Source organism: Tachysurus vachellii, chromosome 17 (genome assembly GCF_030014155.1).
Source record: "Tachysurus vachellii isolate PV-2020 chromosome 17, HZAU_Pvac_v1, whole genome shotgun sequence".
In the NCBI taxonomy this organism is placed as follows: Eukaryota; Metazoa; Chordata; class Actinopteri; order Siluriformes; family Bagridae; genus Tachysurus; species Tachysurus vachellii.
The window spans coordinates 16,283,562-16,303,066 of record NC_083476.1 but is presented as its reverse complement, the minus strand read 5'-3'; the positions used below and the strand labels follow the sequence as shown (position 1 = coordinate 16,303,066).

Sequence of the window (19,505 nt, the reverse complement as noted above, 5' to 3'; positions counted from 1 at the left end):
ATTTTTTTTTTTAACTCCAAAAGCAGCAGCTGAGGTTCAACAACATACACTTATCCAGCATACAGTCTAGCAGCTTGTTTAAAGCTATTTTACATTTACCATTGTACAAGAAGGTGTGCTTCACATGTGAGCTAGTATCATTAAGCAGAATTTAAATCTTTCATCAAAGTTTCCAACCCAACTACAGTCCAAAAACCACATAAAAGAACTAAAACTAACCCCAAACAGGGTACCTGAAAAATACATTTGAGTTGGAAAAAGTCACCAAAGTGAGCATGCATTTCTGACATTCATTACAGAGAATATTCTCTCCATTATCTGAACTTTCCCTCTCCCAATTTGTGAAATATATCCAAACACTATAAACAATTCTGTACATCATGAACATGCTGAATGCACATTCATGGTGTCTTTGTATGCACATATTGATTTGCTATAATACAAGATCACAGTGGCCCCTTTAAACGTGCCCAATTTGTCATTAACTGTGCTGCAGGTTCTACCTCCTCCAATGAAAATGTTGAAATGAAAGTCTAAGCATGTTGATATTGTGAATCTTGCACCAGTGAGACACCATTGTTGCAGATTTTTAATCACTAGGTTTAATAACAAGTCTCTGGTGCTAAATGGGGAATGAAACCCCCACCATTGTGCAACACATATAATATAAAGCAAATTTCAACAAATGGAGGTTTTAAATAATCAGTCAAAACATGTATTTAGTATTTGAATGGAATTTAAAATGTATAGAATTGGGAATGAGGCCTTTGTAAATATTAGCACTATTTGAATGGCTGATGGTGGGAGAACTTCTTTCCCATCAGGCCCTATTGATACTGTCCTCAACACCATCATGCTCATCATTTTATAGACTGCTAACTAGACACAACTGTGTCGTATACCTCGAGCACAACAGTGATACTGGAAGGATATTGGCATGTTATGAGTCTGTCAAGTACCTCCTGGCCTTCATCAGGGTCGGTTTCTAACCACGGCACAGATGCTGGATGGATATTAATGGTTGGAGAAATGTTCTTAATTCAGCAGGGATATTAAGGTGAACATTGTCACTCTAGCTGAAGACAGTTAGTGGTTTTTCCCTTGTTTTAAAAGACAAGAATGAAATGGGCTGATAAACTGTGACCAAAGTGTCATGTTTACCTGTAAAATGGTCTGTGTGTGTAGAAACCAAGTAGATGAAGGTTATTTCTCTGACCTGAAAACCTGTCAGTAGGCTGGATGTGGTCTGGTATTCTTGGTGGTTCTGCTGTGCTTCTCCTCACCAGGCAAAGAATGATGATACACAGAGAAGCAAGACGTATCGACTCCATGCTGACCTGAACACACAAACACACAAACACACAAACACACACACACACACACACACACACACAGATATGAATCCTTCAGGTTCCAGTTAGAGTTCATTCTCGGGAAGTTGATGATATGTAACAACATGTTATATATGTCATATAATATATATATATGTCATATAACATGATATATAACAATAATTCTTGATAAAAGATGTTGGTTATGTGGGTTTTAGTCTTAGGGTTCACAAGTTCCTCAATTCACGTCACTCTTTCTGATTAAAAACATGCCCGTTAACAAGACATAGATATATAAAAAAAAACATCTGTTGTACCATAAATATCCGATATCTAACTTTACCTTCACTTCTCATCACAGATGTGATATTCAAGTGAAATTGCAATGACTTAGTGACAAGAACAAACTCATACAGGATGCTTTTCGCTTGATGGTTTCAAAATTAGTAACATTGTTATCTGGAAAAAAATAGATTGTATTATAAATATATATATAGAGATATATAGATATATAAATATATTTATCACAATACCTCCTGCAAACCTCTGATATATACCACAATGGGCGAGTTCAGTAATAAATGTCCATCTCCGTCAGAAAGCCCTTCTCAAGCAATACAGAAACAAACACAATACGATTCCTGGTATTTTGGATAAATAACGTTAACAAAAATGCCACAAAGAACAAAAAAGTACGGATTAAGAACCTATTAAAGAGTGAAAGTCATGAATGTCAGCCTGCTGCTGCACTTCCTGCACCCGACGACAGAAAGGAAAGAATTTGAAGTTTAACATGAACAGTTCAACATCTTCTAAACCAGAGCAACACCGCCATCTTGTGCTGAAAATCCTACAAAAGCGTATTAATAGAGATGAAGACGTCTGTGCACAGATCTATTCATCATGATGGGACATTTGGATCATCCGTATTTGTTTACAAACCGTGTCAATGACTATTTAAAACGTGTTTAAATAAAGAGAGGGGGGGGACAAGGGTCCCAGCTAAACCAGTCATATTATTGATAAGCAAAAATGAACAGAATTATTCATTCATTCATTCATTTTCTACCGCTTATCCGAACTACCTCGGGTCACGGGGAGCCTGTGCCTATCTCAGGCGTAATCGGGCATCAAGGCAGGATACACCCTGGACGGATTGCCAATCCATCGCAGGGCACACACACACACACTCTCATTCACTCTCACAATCACACACTACGGACAATTTTCCAGAGATGCCAATCAACCTACCATGCATGTCTTTGGACCGGGGGAGGAAACCGGAGTACACGGAGGAAACCCCAGAGGCACGGGGAGAACATGCAAACTCCACACACACAAGGCGGAGGCGGGAATCGAACCCCCAACCCTGGAGGTGTGAGGCGAACGTGCTAAGCCACCGTGCCCCCCTGAACAGAATTAAAAAACCTTCAAAAAACCATAAACAAATAATGGAAAACAAACTCTCTCTCTCTCTCTCTCTCTCTCTCTCTCTCTCTCTCTCTCTCTCTCTCTCTCATAAATCAATAAGGGAAATATATAGATTACAAAGAAATAGTTAAGACAACTACATTATGCCATATAAGCAACAAAGAAAATAAATACGATAATCTAAAATAAATGTATTTTCTTTACACTACACACCACATGAGCCCTAAAAGAGTGAATGATGATGGATTATACATTGGGATGTTGCTTAGGGGCCTCTACACTAAAAAAAAAAAAAGAGAAAAAAGTATGTATGTGGCTGGTCATTTTTGAGAAAACATTACATATAATTTGCATCAAATTTCATTTCTTATCAAAACATGATTTTATTGCTTACACCAAAACAATTCTATTTAAATGAAACAAGTCTGTAATAACTAGATTTTAAACATGTTATCTGAAGACACATAATGCAGGAACAGTGCATTTATTTGCTGATTTATGCTAAAAGCTATTTGAAACCTTTTGCTGTCTTTACTAAAACCACTTTGACCCAGTAGATTAACGGGACCGTTGCACTTTCACACTAAACGGGACCATGTATTTGAGTCGGTCCCTTTAAGACCTTATTTGTCAATAGGACCGCAAAACTGGAATTTATGCAAAGTTGTATGACGGGAAAGGAAAAAAAGATTGTTTTCTGAGTGGGAGTGAAATCTGAGAATACACTGCAGTAACTTAATTAATGATGACGGTAGGCCAGTCTGCAGCACTGAGGGAATTCCCTGTGCAGAACATTTAGTTTTACACCCACACGCACATTTTCATGGCCTCAGTTTAGCAAACTTCCTCAAATATGCCGTTAAGCCATACTTCCTCTGTTCGGAGCGCGCTTTACTTCCTACATTGTTCAATAAGTAGCTGAGAGCCACAGCCGAGTGCGCGTGCTTACAGACGGACCCGCTGCTCGCGCTGGGATTAACTGGGATTGAAGCGGAGTATGTTCGGTAAGACGTCTTAATTTACACATCACTGTGTCGTGTGAGTTATGTTAAACTTCCTAGGCTGTGCATGCCGTGTGACAGTTTGAACATTTGAGCGTATTTCTTCTCTCTCTTTACTCCGGGCGTTGACTTCAGGCAGTAAGCAGACAGTCGCGCGCACAGACCTAAACTATATGCATCATTCATGACCTATGTCGTTTTACATCAACAATTCATGTCGGATTGTTTTGATCTTTCTCGAGTCTCGAGTTATAGAATCGTTCATCTGTCACTCGTCTGTAGAGTACCAGGTGCCACTCCCATGCATTATCACCACTACATTTCTACACTGTCTGGGGTATTAATCAACAACCCCATGTCACTAGAGTTGTACCATCAGGATGGCATATTGTGCATCTTTAGTATGAAAAAAAAGGAAGCACATAACTGGACTGTTCAGTCTACACCTAGTTTAACAGCTACACATGCACCTTCCCCAGGTAAAAGATAAGGTACATGTAATAAAGGAAATGTGTTACTGATGGTACAGTATATTTTGGTTCCTTAATTTTATAAAACACCTTTTTATCTTGAAAGATGCATGCAGTTTGTATCTAGAGCTTTATCAGCTTTACTCAAAAGAAGAATTACAGTTCTGTTATGAATTTCAAAGGTAAAATCTGCAAAAGATAAGCAGCGTGAAATGGTGTGGTTTAAGTACCATTTTTATATATAGTCTGTCTGACTACTTTGTGAATTATTATTATTAATATTATTGTTAATAATAATAATAATAATAATAATAATAATAATAATAATAATAATGTGGGGGGCATCTCAGTGACTGGTTTGGAACCAGAGAGACATAAAAGTTCATATCATATGCATAGACTTTATAAGATCGACTATTTTAAGATCGAACAGTTAAAGTACTATAAAGGGTACTTCCTTTGTACCCTCAGTGTGTCTATTGTACTTGAGAAGGTTCATGGGATGTAGCTTTAGTTAGGTTTCATATAAATGCATTCATTTAGAGATAAAGAAAAAGTAGAGTTTGGTCCCTTTAAGTAAGATTTAAGCCTTTAAGCCTATCTTGTGGCTTAAACAAACAAACAAACAAAAAATAATAAAATGATCAAAAAATTATGTCAACTCAGGGTTATCTTTTGTATCTCATGTATTTTTAAATATGTTTCTATTTTCTTTCAATGAGTTTAGTAGTTTAGCCTGTTTTAACTCAGAAAAAGAAATGTTGCAAGAATAAAGAAAGAGACAGATAAAGATTGTGGCTTTTGCTTCAGGAAAAGTGGAACTGTGTGTAGAGAGACATCCTCATCCTATAGACTGTGTGTGTGTGTGTCCATATCAGTATCATAGTTTTGTAAAGTCCATTCATCTGCGCACATTTACTTCCCTGATCTGAAGGATATCAATTATGCAAATATGTTTTACATTAAACATAGTTTGCTTTAACCCAGCATCTGCCACACATTTAGCTGCAATCTGACTGGCTGTGGCTCGTTCTTCTGTAAAGCGGACGTTTTGTAAAAGAAGATTCTTTGCTCAGCAGTCTGCAACCCCTCGCTGCCTGTACTAAGTGAGAGTTCCTTATTAATACCCCCTCTTACCGTATGCCCTGCTTTAACCTTAAAAATTCAGAAATTACAAAAACGACTAGAGCTCTGTGACATGCGTCAATTTGAGACACTATGAGCGTAACAGTGTCGTAATAAACTATTTGTACACTTAATAGTTCGTTTTTGGTTAAGCAAGAACACATATGTAATCGGCTTCTGTAGTCACTGCAGTTTATTAAGGTGTTATTAGTGTTTTAAGAGCTTGACAATGTATTTGGTACTTTTTACATTTAGACCAAGGATACAGTAACTTCACCCAAATTGAATAAAACCTTTGTTTCCATAAACCATTCATGCAAACTCAGCAAGTACATTTTGTGAAGAACTGAGAGAATATTTCATATTTAACCAGTTACTTCCACTTTTTTTCATTTCCCAAGCAATCTCAGTCTGATTTAGTTCCCTTTTCTTTCTTTTCAGGCTAAAAAGTGTCAGTGCACTGACTTTAGAGTTTAACAAAGCCAAATGACTGACTAAATTTAACACATCCAGAACACTAACAAGTCCAAAACACAGACAGTTTAACACGTCCAAAACACAGACAGTTTAACACATCCAAAACACAGATAGTTTGACATAGATAGTTTGTCTAAAACACAGACTGACTAAAACATGTCTAAAACACAGACTGACTTAAACACGTCTAAAACACAGACTAACATTAACAAGTCTAAAACACAGACTGACTTAAACACGTCTAAAACAAAGACTAACATTAACACGTTTAAAACATAGACTGACATTAACACGTATAAAACAAAGACTAACATTGGCACGTTTAAAACATAGACTGACATTAACACGTATAAAACAAAGACTAACATTGACACGTTTAAAACATAGACTGAAATTAACACGTCTAAAACATAGACTGACATTAACACGTCTAAAACAGAGTCTGACATTAACACGTCTAAAACACAGACAGCCAATTATAAATGAAATTTTGACCCTTGTGTTAATAATTGATTTTCTCCACAAGTTTTGGTTGTAGTTGTGCAGATGTTTTGGCCAATGATATTTGTTCACACTCATTCTTTATTTCTTGCTTCTCTTTCACTTACTGTAGATAACTAATAATCTTGATAACATTGTTGATAACTCCATTGTTGTAGCAAATTTTCTAAGCAGGTATTGTCTCACTTCTGACACCATCAGTAATGTTTCCTGTTGCTAATCAACGCAAATAAGTCAGCTTTAACCAGACCCCAAATTGTTAGCATAATAATGTAGAAGGTCTTAACGCTACTAAAACTACTAAAGCTACTAAAAAAAACGCTACTAAAACTGGGTAATTGTAATCGTTGTGAATTGCATATGTTATTTGTATTTAAACATGTTTTTGCACTTGCAAATTCTTCCTGACTTACATTATCACTCTTACAGGCCAGTCAGTTGTCTCAGACCAGAGAGGGACAGAGCAAGGGGGTTCCACCTCTTGAATTGTTTTGCTAAGTTCTTGGCTTACTAACATCTCACTAGCTAATGCCTTAAAGCAGAATGGGCTGGGCTCTAAATCGTTTTTTTCCCCCATCCCTGGAGATTGGGCAGAGACGGTCTTGCTTCATTATCCTGTGGTAAATTATCTGCTAGACTCTGAACGAGTATGAAAGAATAAAATAAAGAAAACTGAAAAACATTGAGAGATTTACTTCTTACCTCTTGAGTGTGCGTGTCAACTTTTAAGTCATTGTAACTCCACGTGATCATGGATTCTTCACAGCATATGCAAAGGTTTGGCAGGAAACGAGAAGTGAATAGTAAAAGAGAAGAAAAGAAAACTTAATGGAGAAGTTGTGACAAAATGAATTTAGAAATCATTAGATAAATAAAACCCAGAAGAGTTGAGCATGTCAAATTCATCAGTAATAAAGTTCATCTGTTGCACATATATCTCTGAGCTACATGTTTTCCTTGATACACTTGCAGGAAGCATCGCACAATGCTGCACAATTCTCAAATATGATTGGTTAGAAGATGCTGATTACTTTTCTATAACAGTAGCTCTGACAGTAGTTCTGGCTGGAAGGGAAACCGTAAGCTTCCATTAATGCATTTGTTCTAATATGTGAGATATTTATTTAGCATTTTTGGAAGGTGACTCCAGTGTCAGTGCTTTGTCCTTGTCCGAGTTAAAAGCTGCAACTTTAAGCTTTTTCAACATGGGAAAGTCTTCAGGACTGAGAGCTTTGAGTTTACTCTAATACATGAAATGAAATATTATGTTCTCAAATTGCTGAGTTATGTGATGAAAAACACGCTTAAATTTGTGCTGATACTGTGAAGTTATTATATCTCTAAATATTTTCTAATAACAGAAGAAAGTTTTTATTCCTTGTTTAATACCTTAATATCTGTCTTTGACGTAGAGAAATAGACATTTAGTAAAAATTCTCCAAATTTTGTAAATTATTTTGTATAAATTGGTGATTGTTTTCATATTTAGTATTTGAAATATGTACTCATGTTATTTAGGACCAGTATTAAGTTCTTAAGTAGTTGAAGGCTGTTTCATGCAGCACAACAGTGAACCCAGCTTACCGCAAACCTTATAATGAAAGCAGGAAAGAAGTCCAAGATATGTTTTGTATAAATTATTGGCTGCCTCATGCCAATAATATATGCAAACCATATTTTTTTACTAGCTTCCACCATATATATATATATATAGTTTTAGGTTCCCTTCCTGGAAAAGGGAAATGTATTTAAGTCGTCCCCATCATATATGAACAATAGATTAAGATGGCAGCATTTAGGCTCATTTCCCTCAGTTCAAAACATTAACCACTTCCTCATCTTCTCTGTTCTCGTTCATGGTGGAATGCTCTTGGTTACATGTTTTGTGTGTCTTTCTCAGGAGGTTGCTGAAGGAGATTCGGTCGATCTGAGTGCTCTATCCTTCCAGCATGCAGAGCATCAAGTGTGTGGTTGTGGGAGACGGTGCAGTGGGGAAAACCTGCTTGCTCATCTCTTACACCACTGGCGCCTTTCCCAAAGAGTACATCCCCACCGTGTTCGACAACTACAGCTCTCAAGTGAGCGTGGACGGCCGGACCATCAGTCTTAACCTCTGGGACACGGCAGGACAAGAGGAATATGACCGTCTGCGCACACTCTCCTACCCTCAGACCAATGTGTTTGTCATCTGCTTCTCCATCTCTAGCCCACCCTCTTACGAGAACATCAAGCACAAGTGGCATCCCGAGGTGACGCACCACTGCCCCAACGTTCCTATCCTCCTTGTGGGTACCAAGAGTGACCTGCGCAATGACCCTGAGGTGCAGAAGAAGCTGAAAGATCAGAATCAGGCTCCCATAACCTTGCAGCAGGGCCAAGCGCTCGCCCGCCAAATCCATGCCGTCAAGTACATGGAGTGTTCGGCGCTCAGCCAGGACGGCATCAAGGACGTGTTTGCCGAGGCTGTTCGCGCTTTCCTCAACCCTCAACCCGCTTCACCCAAAAGACACTGTGTTCTTCTCTGAAAACCAAGACCTGAGAAATATGATTATAAGAATTTGATGTTAATATTATGATAAGAAATCTATAAAGAGAATCAGTTTTTTGGAAAAGGATTGCAGGAGGCATCAGGGGGTCAGTTGGCTGGTGCTTGTTGTGTACAGTCTATGAGAATAGTCTTTGATACGTACAGTCAGACAAACACAGCAAAAAAACGAGCATGTCAGTCAAGCGTCAAGGAAATTCTAAAGCATTTACAATTTTTTTTCCCCGCCATTCTTAATCACATAATAGTATGAGGTTACACGATTGTGCATTTTATGACCTCATGAAAGGTTTATGCCTCGGTCAAAAGAAATTTACACAGATTTCCCTTCACCATAAGTGTAGTAACATGTCCTCTAAGTCTTTTTTACCTAGGCAAGTCATGACTGAAAAACTGGATAACGATTAAGAGTCTCTTGTAAGCTTAACAGTAGTGTAATAATGTAAGTTATGAATAGTTTAAATAATAATCATAATGCAAATTAGTTATATCTGTAATCTAGCTGAGAAACAAATGCGCATTTGTATCTTAAATAATGATGATTAGCTTAAACATTAGTAGATGAAGCTAGTAAGGAATAAAAGAGGACAAGGCTTGACAAGGGTTAAATCATTTCCCTATAACATCAAGTCTTCCTCTTATACCACAACACTTACTTTTTTTTTTATTGAAAAGAGATATGTGATACTTACTATCTATTATTTTTCTCTTTCTCTCAAGGCTAATAAGACAAAAACATTTGCTTGTCATGTTAGTGAGAACCTGGAAAGAGCCAACTTACCTCTGTCCTCCTGTGACAAAGCAGTTATTAAGTGCTGACACTGGAGACTCCTTCCAGAAATGCAAAAAAAAAAAAAAAAAAGTCTCATCGATTACAAATTTAAAACAAAAATAAATTTAAGTACTTCATCCATTCTGTGTAAGCCAGAAAATGCTAACATTAAAATAAGAGAATTAATATAAACCTCATATAAAATAAACACATATTTACATATGAACAAAATTAAACAACAGCTTCTGACCAATCAGGAATGAGCATCGAATATCACCCACCACCCAAAAAACAAACAAACAAACAAAAAAACTTTCAGAATGAAATAGACATTTAATTATTATTTAAAAGTCCACATTTTTGCTGATGGACTGTATTTAAAGTAAAGGGAACATTGTGTGCATTTGTGTTTTGGCAATTAATTAATCAGGTGATTAATGTACCATTAGCTAGTAGTTACAGGGTATTCTAAAGCTTTTAAACGTTATAAGGTGCTTGTTGAACTACAGGATTATAGCTCGCTGAGTTGCAAGCACAGTGAGTGTCTGCATCAGCAGCTGCAAGCGATGCAGTGCAGGGAAACCTCAGTTATGCCTTGACCACACTACTTCCCTATGACTTCGATTTGATTGGGGGAAAACAGGCATCTTGGCAGTCTAATCAGGAAGCAAAGGCTCCAGCTGACATCACACTCCATACCCGTTTACTGTTTCCCAGCAGGACAGGGTGGGGCTTCGGTGGGAAGCAGCTCGAATTAGAAAACCTGTCACTTGCAGCGCTTGATGACTGAACAGGAATCAGCTTGCAACATTTTCACATCTTAGTTCTATCGAAGTTTGTACAGTCATGCATTTAAAACAAATTTAAATTTAAAATCTTTAAAAAAAACTCTCATGCAGCCATATAGAACATGCCGATATGTTGAAATTTACATATTTTTAAACAAAATATTTTTTTTTAATCATGAATAAAAAACATGAAAGAATTTGGCCAGATGATTATTAACTGGAAACCCAGTTTGCCGTCAGTACGGTTTCTCAATCGTGTAAAAACCAGCACCATGTAACACAAACATTCTAGGAACTAATCTTTGGTTTTCATTTCCCATGAGTCTCTAAGGACATAGGAATGAGTCAGCAAGTTTTGAAGCTAGAACTCAAATGCAGTTGTTATAGAACTTCTTTATTATGTACGTGCATTACAGACACTTCTAATCAGCCATGGCCCAACACCTGACACAGGTGTCTTTAAGGCTCTGTGAATTTCGATTTGATTTGATTATAACCTGAATATGCATCAGGATGAGTTTAGTCTCTACAAGCTGAGACAGCATACACACACGCTGCTAACACTCATGAGTTCAAATGCATGCGCTAGACAACGTTACTGAGATTTTTTCATTTTTTACACAGATCTTTTTACACATATTCCCTGCTTTTTTCTTTCTTTTTTTTTTTTAAATATGCCATTGTGATGTTTATTAAGGTACCATGTTTATCTGGCGGGTGAGGGGGAGGGATTAAACTCAAAAACAACACACCGTTGTGTCCAAAAGTCGAATTCAATACAGAAACCTCTTTATAATATTTAATTATTAACTCATGCACGTTGAAAGCATGTACTCGATACGTTTGTCGATCGAAACTAATATCCAAATTTGGAGAAAAAACAAAACGATGAAATTGAAATGTTTTACACTGAAAAATCCCCTTGTTAAGAAACATCATGCATTAAAATAGTCAGTTGTAAGCTTTTGATTTTTCTTTATGATAAACAGAGGACGTAGGTGCAGGTCAGAGCTCAGTGTCACTGTGTGGTGGATAAACAGGTCAAGAAAAACTCGCCTTCAACTCACCATGTTGTGCTGTTACACAGGAAGTTATCTCCCTCCTGGAAACAGTAGAGCTGGGGAAGGGTTTAGGTTTCTTCCCACTTCCCCCCACCTCCCGAGCCGTCAGCACTTCACCACATCCCCTGTCTGCCATTATCTTTTTGACAACAATCTTATTAGACAATACTATGTTATGTTAGAGGCTCAGCAGTGTGTCTCCACACCTTAAAATCCACATGGAAAATGATTAACTAGTAATTAACTGTAATTTATTTTCCAACATTCCTAATGATGTATTTGTTAAAATTTGTATTAATGCAAATAAACACAGCTTCCATGACATGTTATAAAATTAAAGCAATCTCTAAGTACAATTGTTAGTCCTGATAACTTTCTTAATATTGTTATTTAAATGCACATAATTGAGAGAGATGTCCAGATTTTCCCAGGAGACACAGGGCACTGGGAGAGGAGACCTGAGAACCCAGAGGAAAACCCAAAGCACAGGGAGAGCATGCAAACCACACACACACACACACACACACACACACACAGCAGCTTTGTATAAGAATTTACTAAAGTTTGTTTCAACAACCTACACAGGGTCTATTACACTTCAATTATGATGTACAGAAACAATTATTCATTATAGGGATTTTTAAAATCTCAGCAATTTGTAGTTGTTAAGAATATTAATGCTGAACAAAATTATTTCTTAGTTTTCTTGTACACCAATAAATAGTCAAGAAATGCGTTGACTCAAGTTTCAGCATTACATCAGAGAAACAGTTTAACTGTACAAAAGCAATTGCACAGTCATGCATACAACATCTGTTGCTCAGTCACATGCGCGCGCACACACACACACGTATATATATAGAGAGAGGATTTCTAGCAGCTTTGGATAAGAATTTCCTACATTTGTGTTTCCATAGTAACAAAAGTTTTATCTGTGAAACATTTTATTCAGCATTCATTAAAGTGTCAGAGGTTTGTAACACTGAATAAAAATTCATTGCATTCCCAGCATGAAAAAGTCTTTAGATCAAAAAAAAAAAACTTGAATCTATAAGATGACAAGATACATTTGATGTCCTATTTATTTCAAAAGAGAAGCACAAACAGAGGCAGATATAAAATAAACAGCACGTTTACAACACAAGTCATAACCAGAACCAACTTCTCAGGGATGTTCCATAACAATAGACATATAGGCACTAACAATAGTAATAGAAATAGGTACAAAGTGTCTTTATTTAACAAATACACACATTGTGAGCGAGCATGAAGTTATCACGAATGATTACAGTTCATCTTATTTTAAATTTCAATATACCTTTTTTGGGTTCTTAGCCATTTTTCTAATCTTGTGCCACAATATATAGCTGCTTAAAAACAAGTAAAAAGCCTTTAGTCCGCCTGAAATGAAGATTTGATTTCATTGATTTATTTGTTCAGACATGACTTTAAACCACATTTTACCCACTGAATCATGCAGTGACAGCTTTCTGCCTGAGATGAATGTGCAGACTGAAAAGAGGAAGCTGCTTTGCTTCGACATATTTAAATAGAGTGGTGACAGAGCCATTTCCCTATCTGTGCCACTGACACAAAATTTAAAAGAGCTTCATCTCCATAATGGACATGAGCCTTTCGTTTTTTTTTTTTGTTGTTTGTTTTAACGTGCCGTCTCGGCCACTGAAACTCTTTTGCTCTTTCAGGCTTTAACAACAACACTGTATATACACACAGTGTGTCTGATGTCACTTACACATACGTCAGTAAGTCCATCATTATGATAGAAATAGTATCTTTCTCTGGTATTATAACCCACTGCTGTCCGAGTCAAATTATTTGACAGTAAAATGAGATCTCTGTACTTCCATTTGTTTTGAAGGTGATAACAGGCTCAGGCTTTGTCCCAGCAGCTCCATTCATTTGTTTACATACTCTGTTACATCTGCTAATTGGTGACCATATTCATGTAATAAACCATTCCCAGTCAACTATTAGACTAGGAACAAATTATTATTATTCTGCTTCTGCTGAAGGGTTTAAGGACGTCACCTGGTCCTTCTCACCCATCCATCTCAAGATTCATCTCAAGAATCTTCTCCTCCGTCCTCTCGTCAACAAGCCAATTCCACAGACTATTAAGCTAAAACTATTAAGCTGCAGGTCTGAACTTTAAGACTACTGTGTGTGAGATTTTCAGCATTTTCTGATATCTAGAGTACTAGTGTTTGGCTAGAATTCTAAAACCTAAACTCCTGATGTGTGTATAAGCCATTGAAATGACTAGATAGTAGAATTTTTAAGTAATTCTTTACGTAATTCCAATCACTTTATACCCGAAATACACATTACACCGTGTTTTTATTGTTAATCGTAGTACCTTTAATGCGATTCTGTGTTTCTTGTTCACTATTTAAAGAATATCTTTGTGTCCCCAAGACATTAACTAAAACATGTTCAGTATAAATAACACCATAAAGGAATAATGAAAGCTTATAGCTAGCAGCTTAGCATCGTGTAAATGTCTCATGATACTTTATTAACCAATTCTGGTGTTAATTTCAGTTTGGGTTTAAATCTTCTTTTAAACACCATTCAGAGTCAGTGGTAATAAACCTGACTTTGGTGCTCTGATGGTTGAGGTCAGTATAATCTCTTGCTCATGATATAACTTTACATCCTTAATGTGTCATGAAATCAGACCTGAGATAAGTTCCCAAATATAAAATACATTACAGGAAGTGTTTACTTTCAATTCTTCTCACTGATGACTTAAAGCGGAACATCTTGGTTGTTATTATTAGTAGTAGTATAATTCTAAATATTACATTTTAAATAAAATTTAAAACTGATGATTTCAGTCAGTGACTTGAGTGACATTTTTTCAAGATTTTTAAATATCCCGTTATAACATTTAGAAATCTGTGCAAAATAATCACAAAAACTTTGTAAACACAGTACAATTTAGAAAAAAACAATTAAACCTTTTATCTGTTTGGGTAAGTATTCAAAATTAAAAATGGTACACACACGCACGCACACACACACGCACGCAGACACAAGCACTTACTTCAGCACAGGAATAATGGTTCTATGAATTAAGATGCACAGTTCTTTCCATATTAATGTGGTTTCATGTTAACGTGTTATCTAACAGTCAGATGTGTTTGGACTCCACTGGCACTGCCACCATCACTGCTTTACATCCAAAGTCCCAGTAGGCTGTCATATGGAAGGCCATGTTGGAGAGCACTACCAGATACTCACACAGAGCAAAGAAGGTGTAAACTAGAAAAAAGAAGCAACCACAGATTCTGTTAAAGTGGCACACAATCCTGCTTAAATCAACAGCAGCTCTGAATTGGCTGGAATTCAAATCACAGCTTTAAACTCATGCATTTTTTCTAACATGGCATCAATTGTATAGTAACAGAGACTTGTATAATCTAAGATTAATAATAAACTGATTAAAATGTGTCATTATTTCAAAAAGAAAAACAGAGTCATGGACTGTAGTGAAACATTTATGCAGTAAATTTTCTGATGATGTAAATCATCAGAATAGGAAGGAGGGGAAGTGGTGGCTTAGTGGTTAAGGAGTTGGATGACTTATCGAAAGGTTAAGAGTTTGAATCCCAGGCTCAGCAAACTGCCACTGCTGAGCCCTTGAGCAAGGCCCTAAACAGCTTTGTTGCATAAATGAGATAAATATATGTCGCTCTGGATAAGGGCGTCTGCCTCATGCTATAAATGCTCAGGAAAAAGCTGCATTTTTTGAGTCTTATTAACAGGAACGCAAGGAAAAAATGAAGCTGCTGAAGGAATGACTGCTTAAAAGTACTCATGTGTTTCACAAACATTCCTAAGTATAAATTAAAACTCACTGTTAGCAGACTGCTGTGTTATTAGAGGACTAGAATACTTTGTGACAGGCTGCTATTGTAGGAAAATCATCATCACAGTGGTAACTCTGACTCAACTTTCTATTGATTTTTTCCCCCCTCATTATAGCATACCAAAAATAATTTGGTAGACTAGATCCATGATTTTTTTGGGATTTGACAAAAATGATGCTGGTTAAATATTGATACAGTACCAGACATTTTTGTAAACCTCCATTAGTTTCTTTAGGTAACACACACTTCAATTACAAGTAGTGGAAGTCAATATCACCAAAACAAAGTCAGTGGCTTGCTTGACAAGAAAATTGTGTACATTTTTTTACTAATTCTTTTAACGTCCATTTAAAATATTTTATCCTATGTAGAATGATAACACTAGGCAAACCTTTTCGGTGATGAAACCCAGATCTCAGTACTGTATCAGACCCAAAAAAGTACGAAACAATGTGAGCACAGTGGCAGCATATCGAACAGGGGCTACTAAAGTTTCATTTGATTTACTCTGCCTGTTCTACTTGTTTAGAAAAAATGGAGACAAGGGAACCAGCGTTTAAAAAGATGAGTCTTATCTGTTCAGAATCAAAAGTGGAAACGAAAAGCTTCATTACAAAACAAAACCACTTCAAATGATCTCATTGTGTACACAGGCATGCACTGATCCTTAATGATTAAGCATTAAACAATCACATTATTCCTTATTAAGACTTTTGTAACAACAGATTTTATGTAGCTGTTTGTATATTTAAGCTAAATATCATTTGTTACTCATTTAATCTAGTCTGTTACAGAGCTTTAAAGATCAGCTTAAGACTAACAAAATCATCTTGGGCTTTAGATGAGTACATTTTTCTTGTTCCTACAGCTGCAATCAAAAGCACATTCATGAAGCTTCAAAGAATTGTTCATTAGAGCTTCTTTCCTTATAAGGACACTTATTGCACTTTGTCTTTACAAACAGACTTCATGTGAGTGACACCTAGAAAATGGAGCTAAGACGTTAAACTCACTTCCTGATTCACAATACTTGTTGTGGCGCCTGAAGAAGTAACCCGCAGCCGCTGCTAAGACAATATTGAAGAGGAAGAGGCGGACCTTGTAGCGGTATGATGTCATCTCCTGTTTTCAGAGACAGAGACCAAGAGGAGAAAAATGGAGAGAAAGAGAAGGTTGAATGTTTCATGAAACGAACATTGCACCACATCTAGTTGCAGAGGAGAAGTGGTGAAATCATCTGAAGAGATGTTCTGTCAACACTTCACTCTATCTAAACCACTTCCCCTACATGTTACACACCTTCACAGCCTTAAAATAAAGAGCCACTGCGGTCTTTGACACATAACCTCCCAGTTCACAGCTTCAGTTGCACTTCTAGAGACATGTTACCAGTAACACATATCGTCTAAATAGCAGCTGAGTATTAGCAACATTCTATTCCAAATTAAAAGATTATTTTTTCTTACTGGGTGCATGAGAGATATATCTACATTATGGCTTGATTTGCTTTGAAAAGTTTACAACATAACACAACAGATCAGATGCAGATAAAAAGAAAACTTATGCACACTTTTACTAACGGTGGCGCACAAATGATTAACGGAGAAGCAGGATGTGTCAATTGTGTGAATTGTGTTAATTGTGAAACAGGTGTAAATTGTGCCCTCTGGTGGTGACAATGATTAACATAATGAAACAATTCGGTGAAATTTTTTTGTAATGGCAGGCTGTAGTCGCTTAACCTCCAAAACGGTGTTAACTAAGGGTGTGTTATTAGTCTTACATGTAAATCAGTTGTGAATAATGACTACACATAAATGTGAACAAAAGAGCTTACAACCATGCCAAATTGAATTTTTCAACTACAAATTTTTAACCAAAAATCAAAATCAATGCAGGTATCTATAATAAGAATCAGAAAAACAGAAGTGGGTGGTGACAGAAGAGAAAGCCTGGCCCATAGAATTACAGCTTTACAAAGACGCCGAGGATATCCAGTAGTGGATCAGGTCACAGGAAGTTGACTGATAGAAAGCTCTTCTATTTTTTAGAAAAATAATCCCTGACGAAGTAGAGTGATCTAAACCCCCTCAAACACTGATGGCTTTCGAATACCAGCATGGCTTAAAGTATTCTATAGAGATAGAATTTTCAGTCAGCCTAGCAGTATAGAGCATGTGGTCCAAAAACACAACTTAAGAAAGACAAAGGCCCTTGAGTACAAACACAATCACAAGTGAAGAAAAGGGTTATACTACCTCAGTACTAAAGGTGTTCTTCGTGATCACATACCACAGCCTGCAGGTGCACAGCATGTGGAGCCCAGAGCTGGCGATGAATGTAATGAAGCCATTTTTATGAAAATCTACAATAAGAAAAACAATGTTCCATATAATACCATGACAACAAAAGAATAATTGTGGTCATAATGGAGAAAAATGACAAACTCATTATATATATATATATATATATATATATATATATATATATATATATATATATATATATATATATATATATATAAAAACCAGATTATATAACCCCACTCACTGTATGTTTCTGTAGAAGACACGTAGGTGAGCAGCAGCAGTCCAGCGTTCTCGCTTACAGCACAGAGGAGAGTGAAGGCACTCAGGAGCTGCTCCACAATGTGCCTGGCAAAGCGGCCTCTGTAAAAGCTGAAGTAAGCCGCTGCTATCAGGAAGCGTGGTGCCGAGTGCAAGCCGATGCAGAAGCGCCAGATGTAGCGCTGCGGTGTGAGGCTGATGGCTGCGCTGATGGACGGGAGGTAGTTGTGGACCTAGAAAGAGAATTTAACCTGTGTGTGAGAACAGAGACTCCTGGTTCGGTAACAAACACTTTTGATAAATTACAGCAAAAAATGATTGTTGAGTATTAACTGCGCTCATTCTGAAATGATATTTTTCTACCAACAACCAACAAATATGTGTATCGAAGACGCCTGAAAGACACACATATTTAAAAAAGAAAATGCATAGAATTATTAATATAGTGATAATAGATCTATTTAGCATTGTAGAGGGAGTCAGGCATGAACAAAAAAACAGTTTACAAAATGAATTTAATGAAAATAATAATGTTTGGCAGAACTCTGGTGGTTAAGGTGCTGAACTACCAATTAAAAAGTTGTGAGTTCGAGTCCCAGGTCCACCAGGCTGCCACTGCTGGGACCCTGATAACTTGTAATATGCAAATTAGTCTACGACAACTTGTAACAGATTAGTCTACAATTATTGGCACATTATACGACCAGATTTCTTACATGACGTTTGATTTTTGACTGTGACACCAAAATCAGAGCAAACATCCAAAGTATACAGACGATTTATGATCTAACCCATTCATGAATATGCAAATTAGTCTAGGGCAACTTGTAATATGAATTAATCTACGATTTTTGGCACATTATACGACCAGATTTTTTTACATGACGTTTGATTTTTGACTGTGACAACAAAATCTGAGCAAAAATCCTAAGTATACAGACGACTTATGATCTCACCCATTCATGAATATGCAGATTAGTCTACGATTTTTGGCACGTTTATGGGTTACATTACTACAATAATAAGCAGCTCGTAGTTCGACAGTGGTTTACACACCTGGCAATGAGTGTAGGTGGCTTCGTTGTAATCATAAATAACAGAAAGTGTGATGCAGGTGAGGAGGCCCAGGAGAGGCAGACACACGGTTCCTACAGCGAACACAGTGAAAGGCAGCCGGACGAGCAGTTTATCGCGCTCAGTGGCGCCGCCATACGGCCCCTGAAGCATCCCGGCCACTTTAACACACCCTCACACACTTAGCTACTGCTAACTCCTAAACCAACAGGTCAGACTAATCACTACTAGTACATTTCTCCCCATTTCATACCACCGACCACTCTATACGTCTCCTGTTTTCCTAGACAGCTACTCTACAACGTTACCTAGTTAGCTTAGCTGCTAACAAAAAATAAAAAATACACCGTTACTGAAACGCGTTTTATAAGAAATACCTTGTACCCATAAATTAGTTGAGTATTAATCTAAGCAGGCTTCTTTCCTTGCCAAAAGAGGTGGCAGTACATAACGACGTACTAACGTCCGG

At 37.0% G+C, this 19,505-nt stretch overlaps 3 protein-coding genes across 6 annotated transcripts in view; 1 reads left to right on the top strand and 2 right to left on the bottom strand.

The window, feature by feature from the left end:
- The window catches only part of stim1b (stromal interaction molecule 1b), a 31,974-nt gene extending 29,821 nt beyond the window's left edge, over window positions 1-2,153 (bottom strand). For 2 of the 4 annotated variants that reach the window (XM_060890667.1, XM_060890668.1), the window contains exons 1-3: window positions 2,039-2,153; window positions 1,865-1,935; window positions 1,217-1,337 (exon numbers count right to left, since the gene is read on the bottom strand). In XM_060890667.1, coding sequence (XP_060746650.1) covers window positions 1,217-1,337; window positions 1,865-1,935; window positions 2,039-2,126 — 280 coding nt within the window. In that variant the 5' untranslated portion in view covers window positions 2,127-2,153. Of the gene's footprint in view, window positions 1-1,216; window positions 1,338-1,864; window positions 1,939-2,038 lie in introns of all 4 variants that reach the window. The other 2 variants (XM_060890670.1, XM_060890669.1) reach the window with 2 other exon arrangements.
- Window positions 2,154-3,589: 1,436 nt separating this feature from the next.
- On the top strand, window positions 3,590-11,858 carry rhogb (ras homolog family member Gb). Its single transcript, XM_060890346.1, has 2 exons — window positions 3,590-3,766; window positions 8,237-11,858. Exon 2 carries the CDS (start codon window positions 8,286-8,288, stop codon window positions 8,859-8,861), a length of 576 nt encoding a protein of 191 aa, XP_060746329.1. The 5' UTR covers window positions 3,590-3,766; window positions 8,237-8,285; the 3' UTR covers window positions 8,862-11,858.
- A 708-nt stretch (window positions 11,859-12,566) lies between these two features.
- pgap2 (post-GPI attachment to proteins 2) lies at window positions 12,567-19,486 on the bottom strand. Its single transcript, XM_060891085.1, has 5 exons — window positions 19,019-19,486; window positions 17,946-18,195; window positions 17,654-17,760; window positions 16,409-16,517; window positions 12,567-14,787 (listed from the first exon to the last, which is right to left on the bottom strand). The coding sequence occupies exons 1-5, from the start codon at window positions 19,187-19,189 to the stop codon at window positions 14,657-14,659; spliced, it is 768 nt and encodes a 255-aa protein (XP_060747068.1). The 5' UTR covers window positions 19,190-19,486; the 3' UTR covers window positions 12,567-14,656.
- Between the last annotated feature and the right edge of the window lie 19 nt (window positions 19,487-19,505).

Bases quoted from the DNA above. Each gene is read 5' to 3' on its own strand.
- rhogb (XM_060890346.1), top strand. From the start codon at position 8,286: ATGCAGAGCATCAAGTGTGTGGTTGTGGGAGACGGTGCAGTGGGGAAA.
- pgap2 (XM_060891085.1), bottom strand. From the start codon at position 19,189: ATGCTTCAGGGGCCGTATGGCGGCGCCACTGAGCGCGATAAACTGCTC. The intron at 17,761-17,945 runs GTGAGTGGGGTT...TTCTTATTGTAG, and splicing joins GTCTTCTACAGAAACATACA to ATTTTCATAAAAATGGCTTC. The intron at 14,788-16,408 runs GTGAGTTTAACG...TCTTTTTTCTAG, and splicing joins CAAGTATTGTGAATCAGGAA to TTTACACCTTCTTTGCTCTG.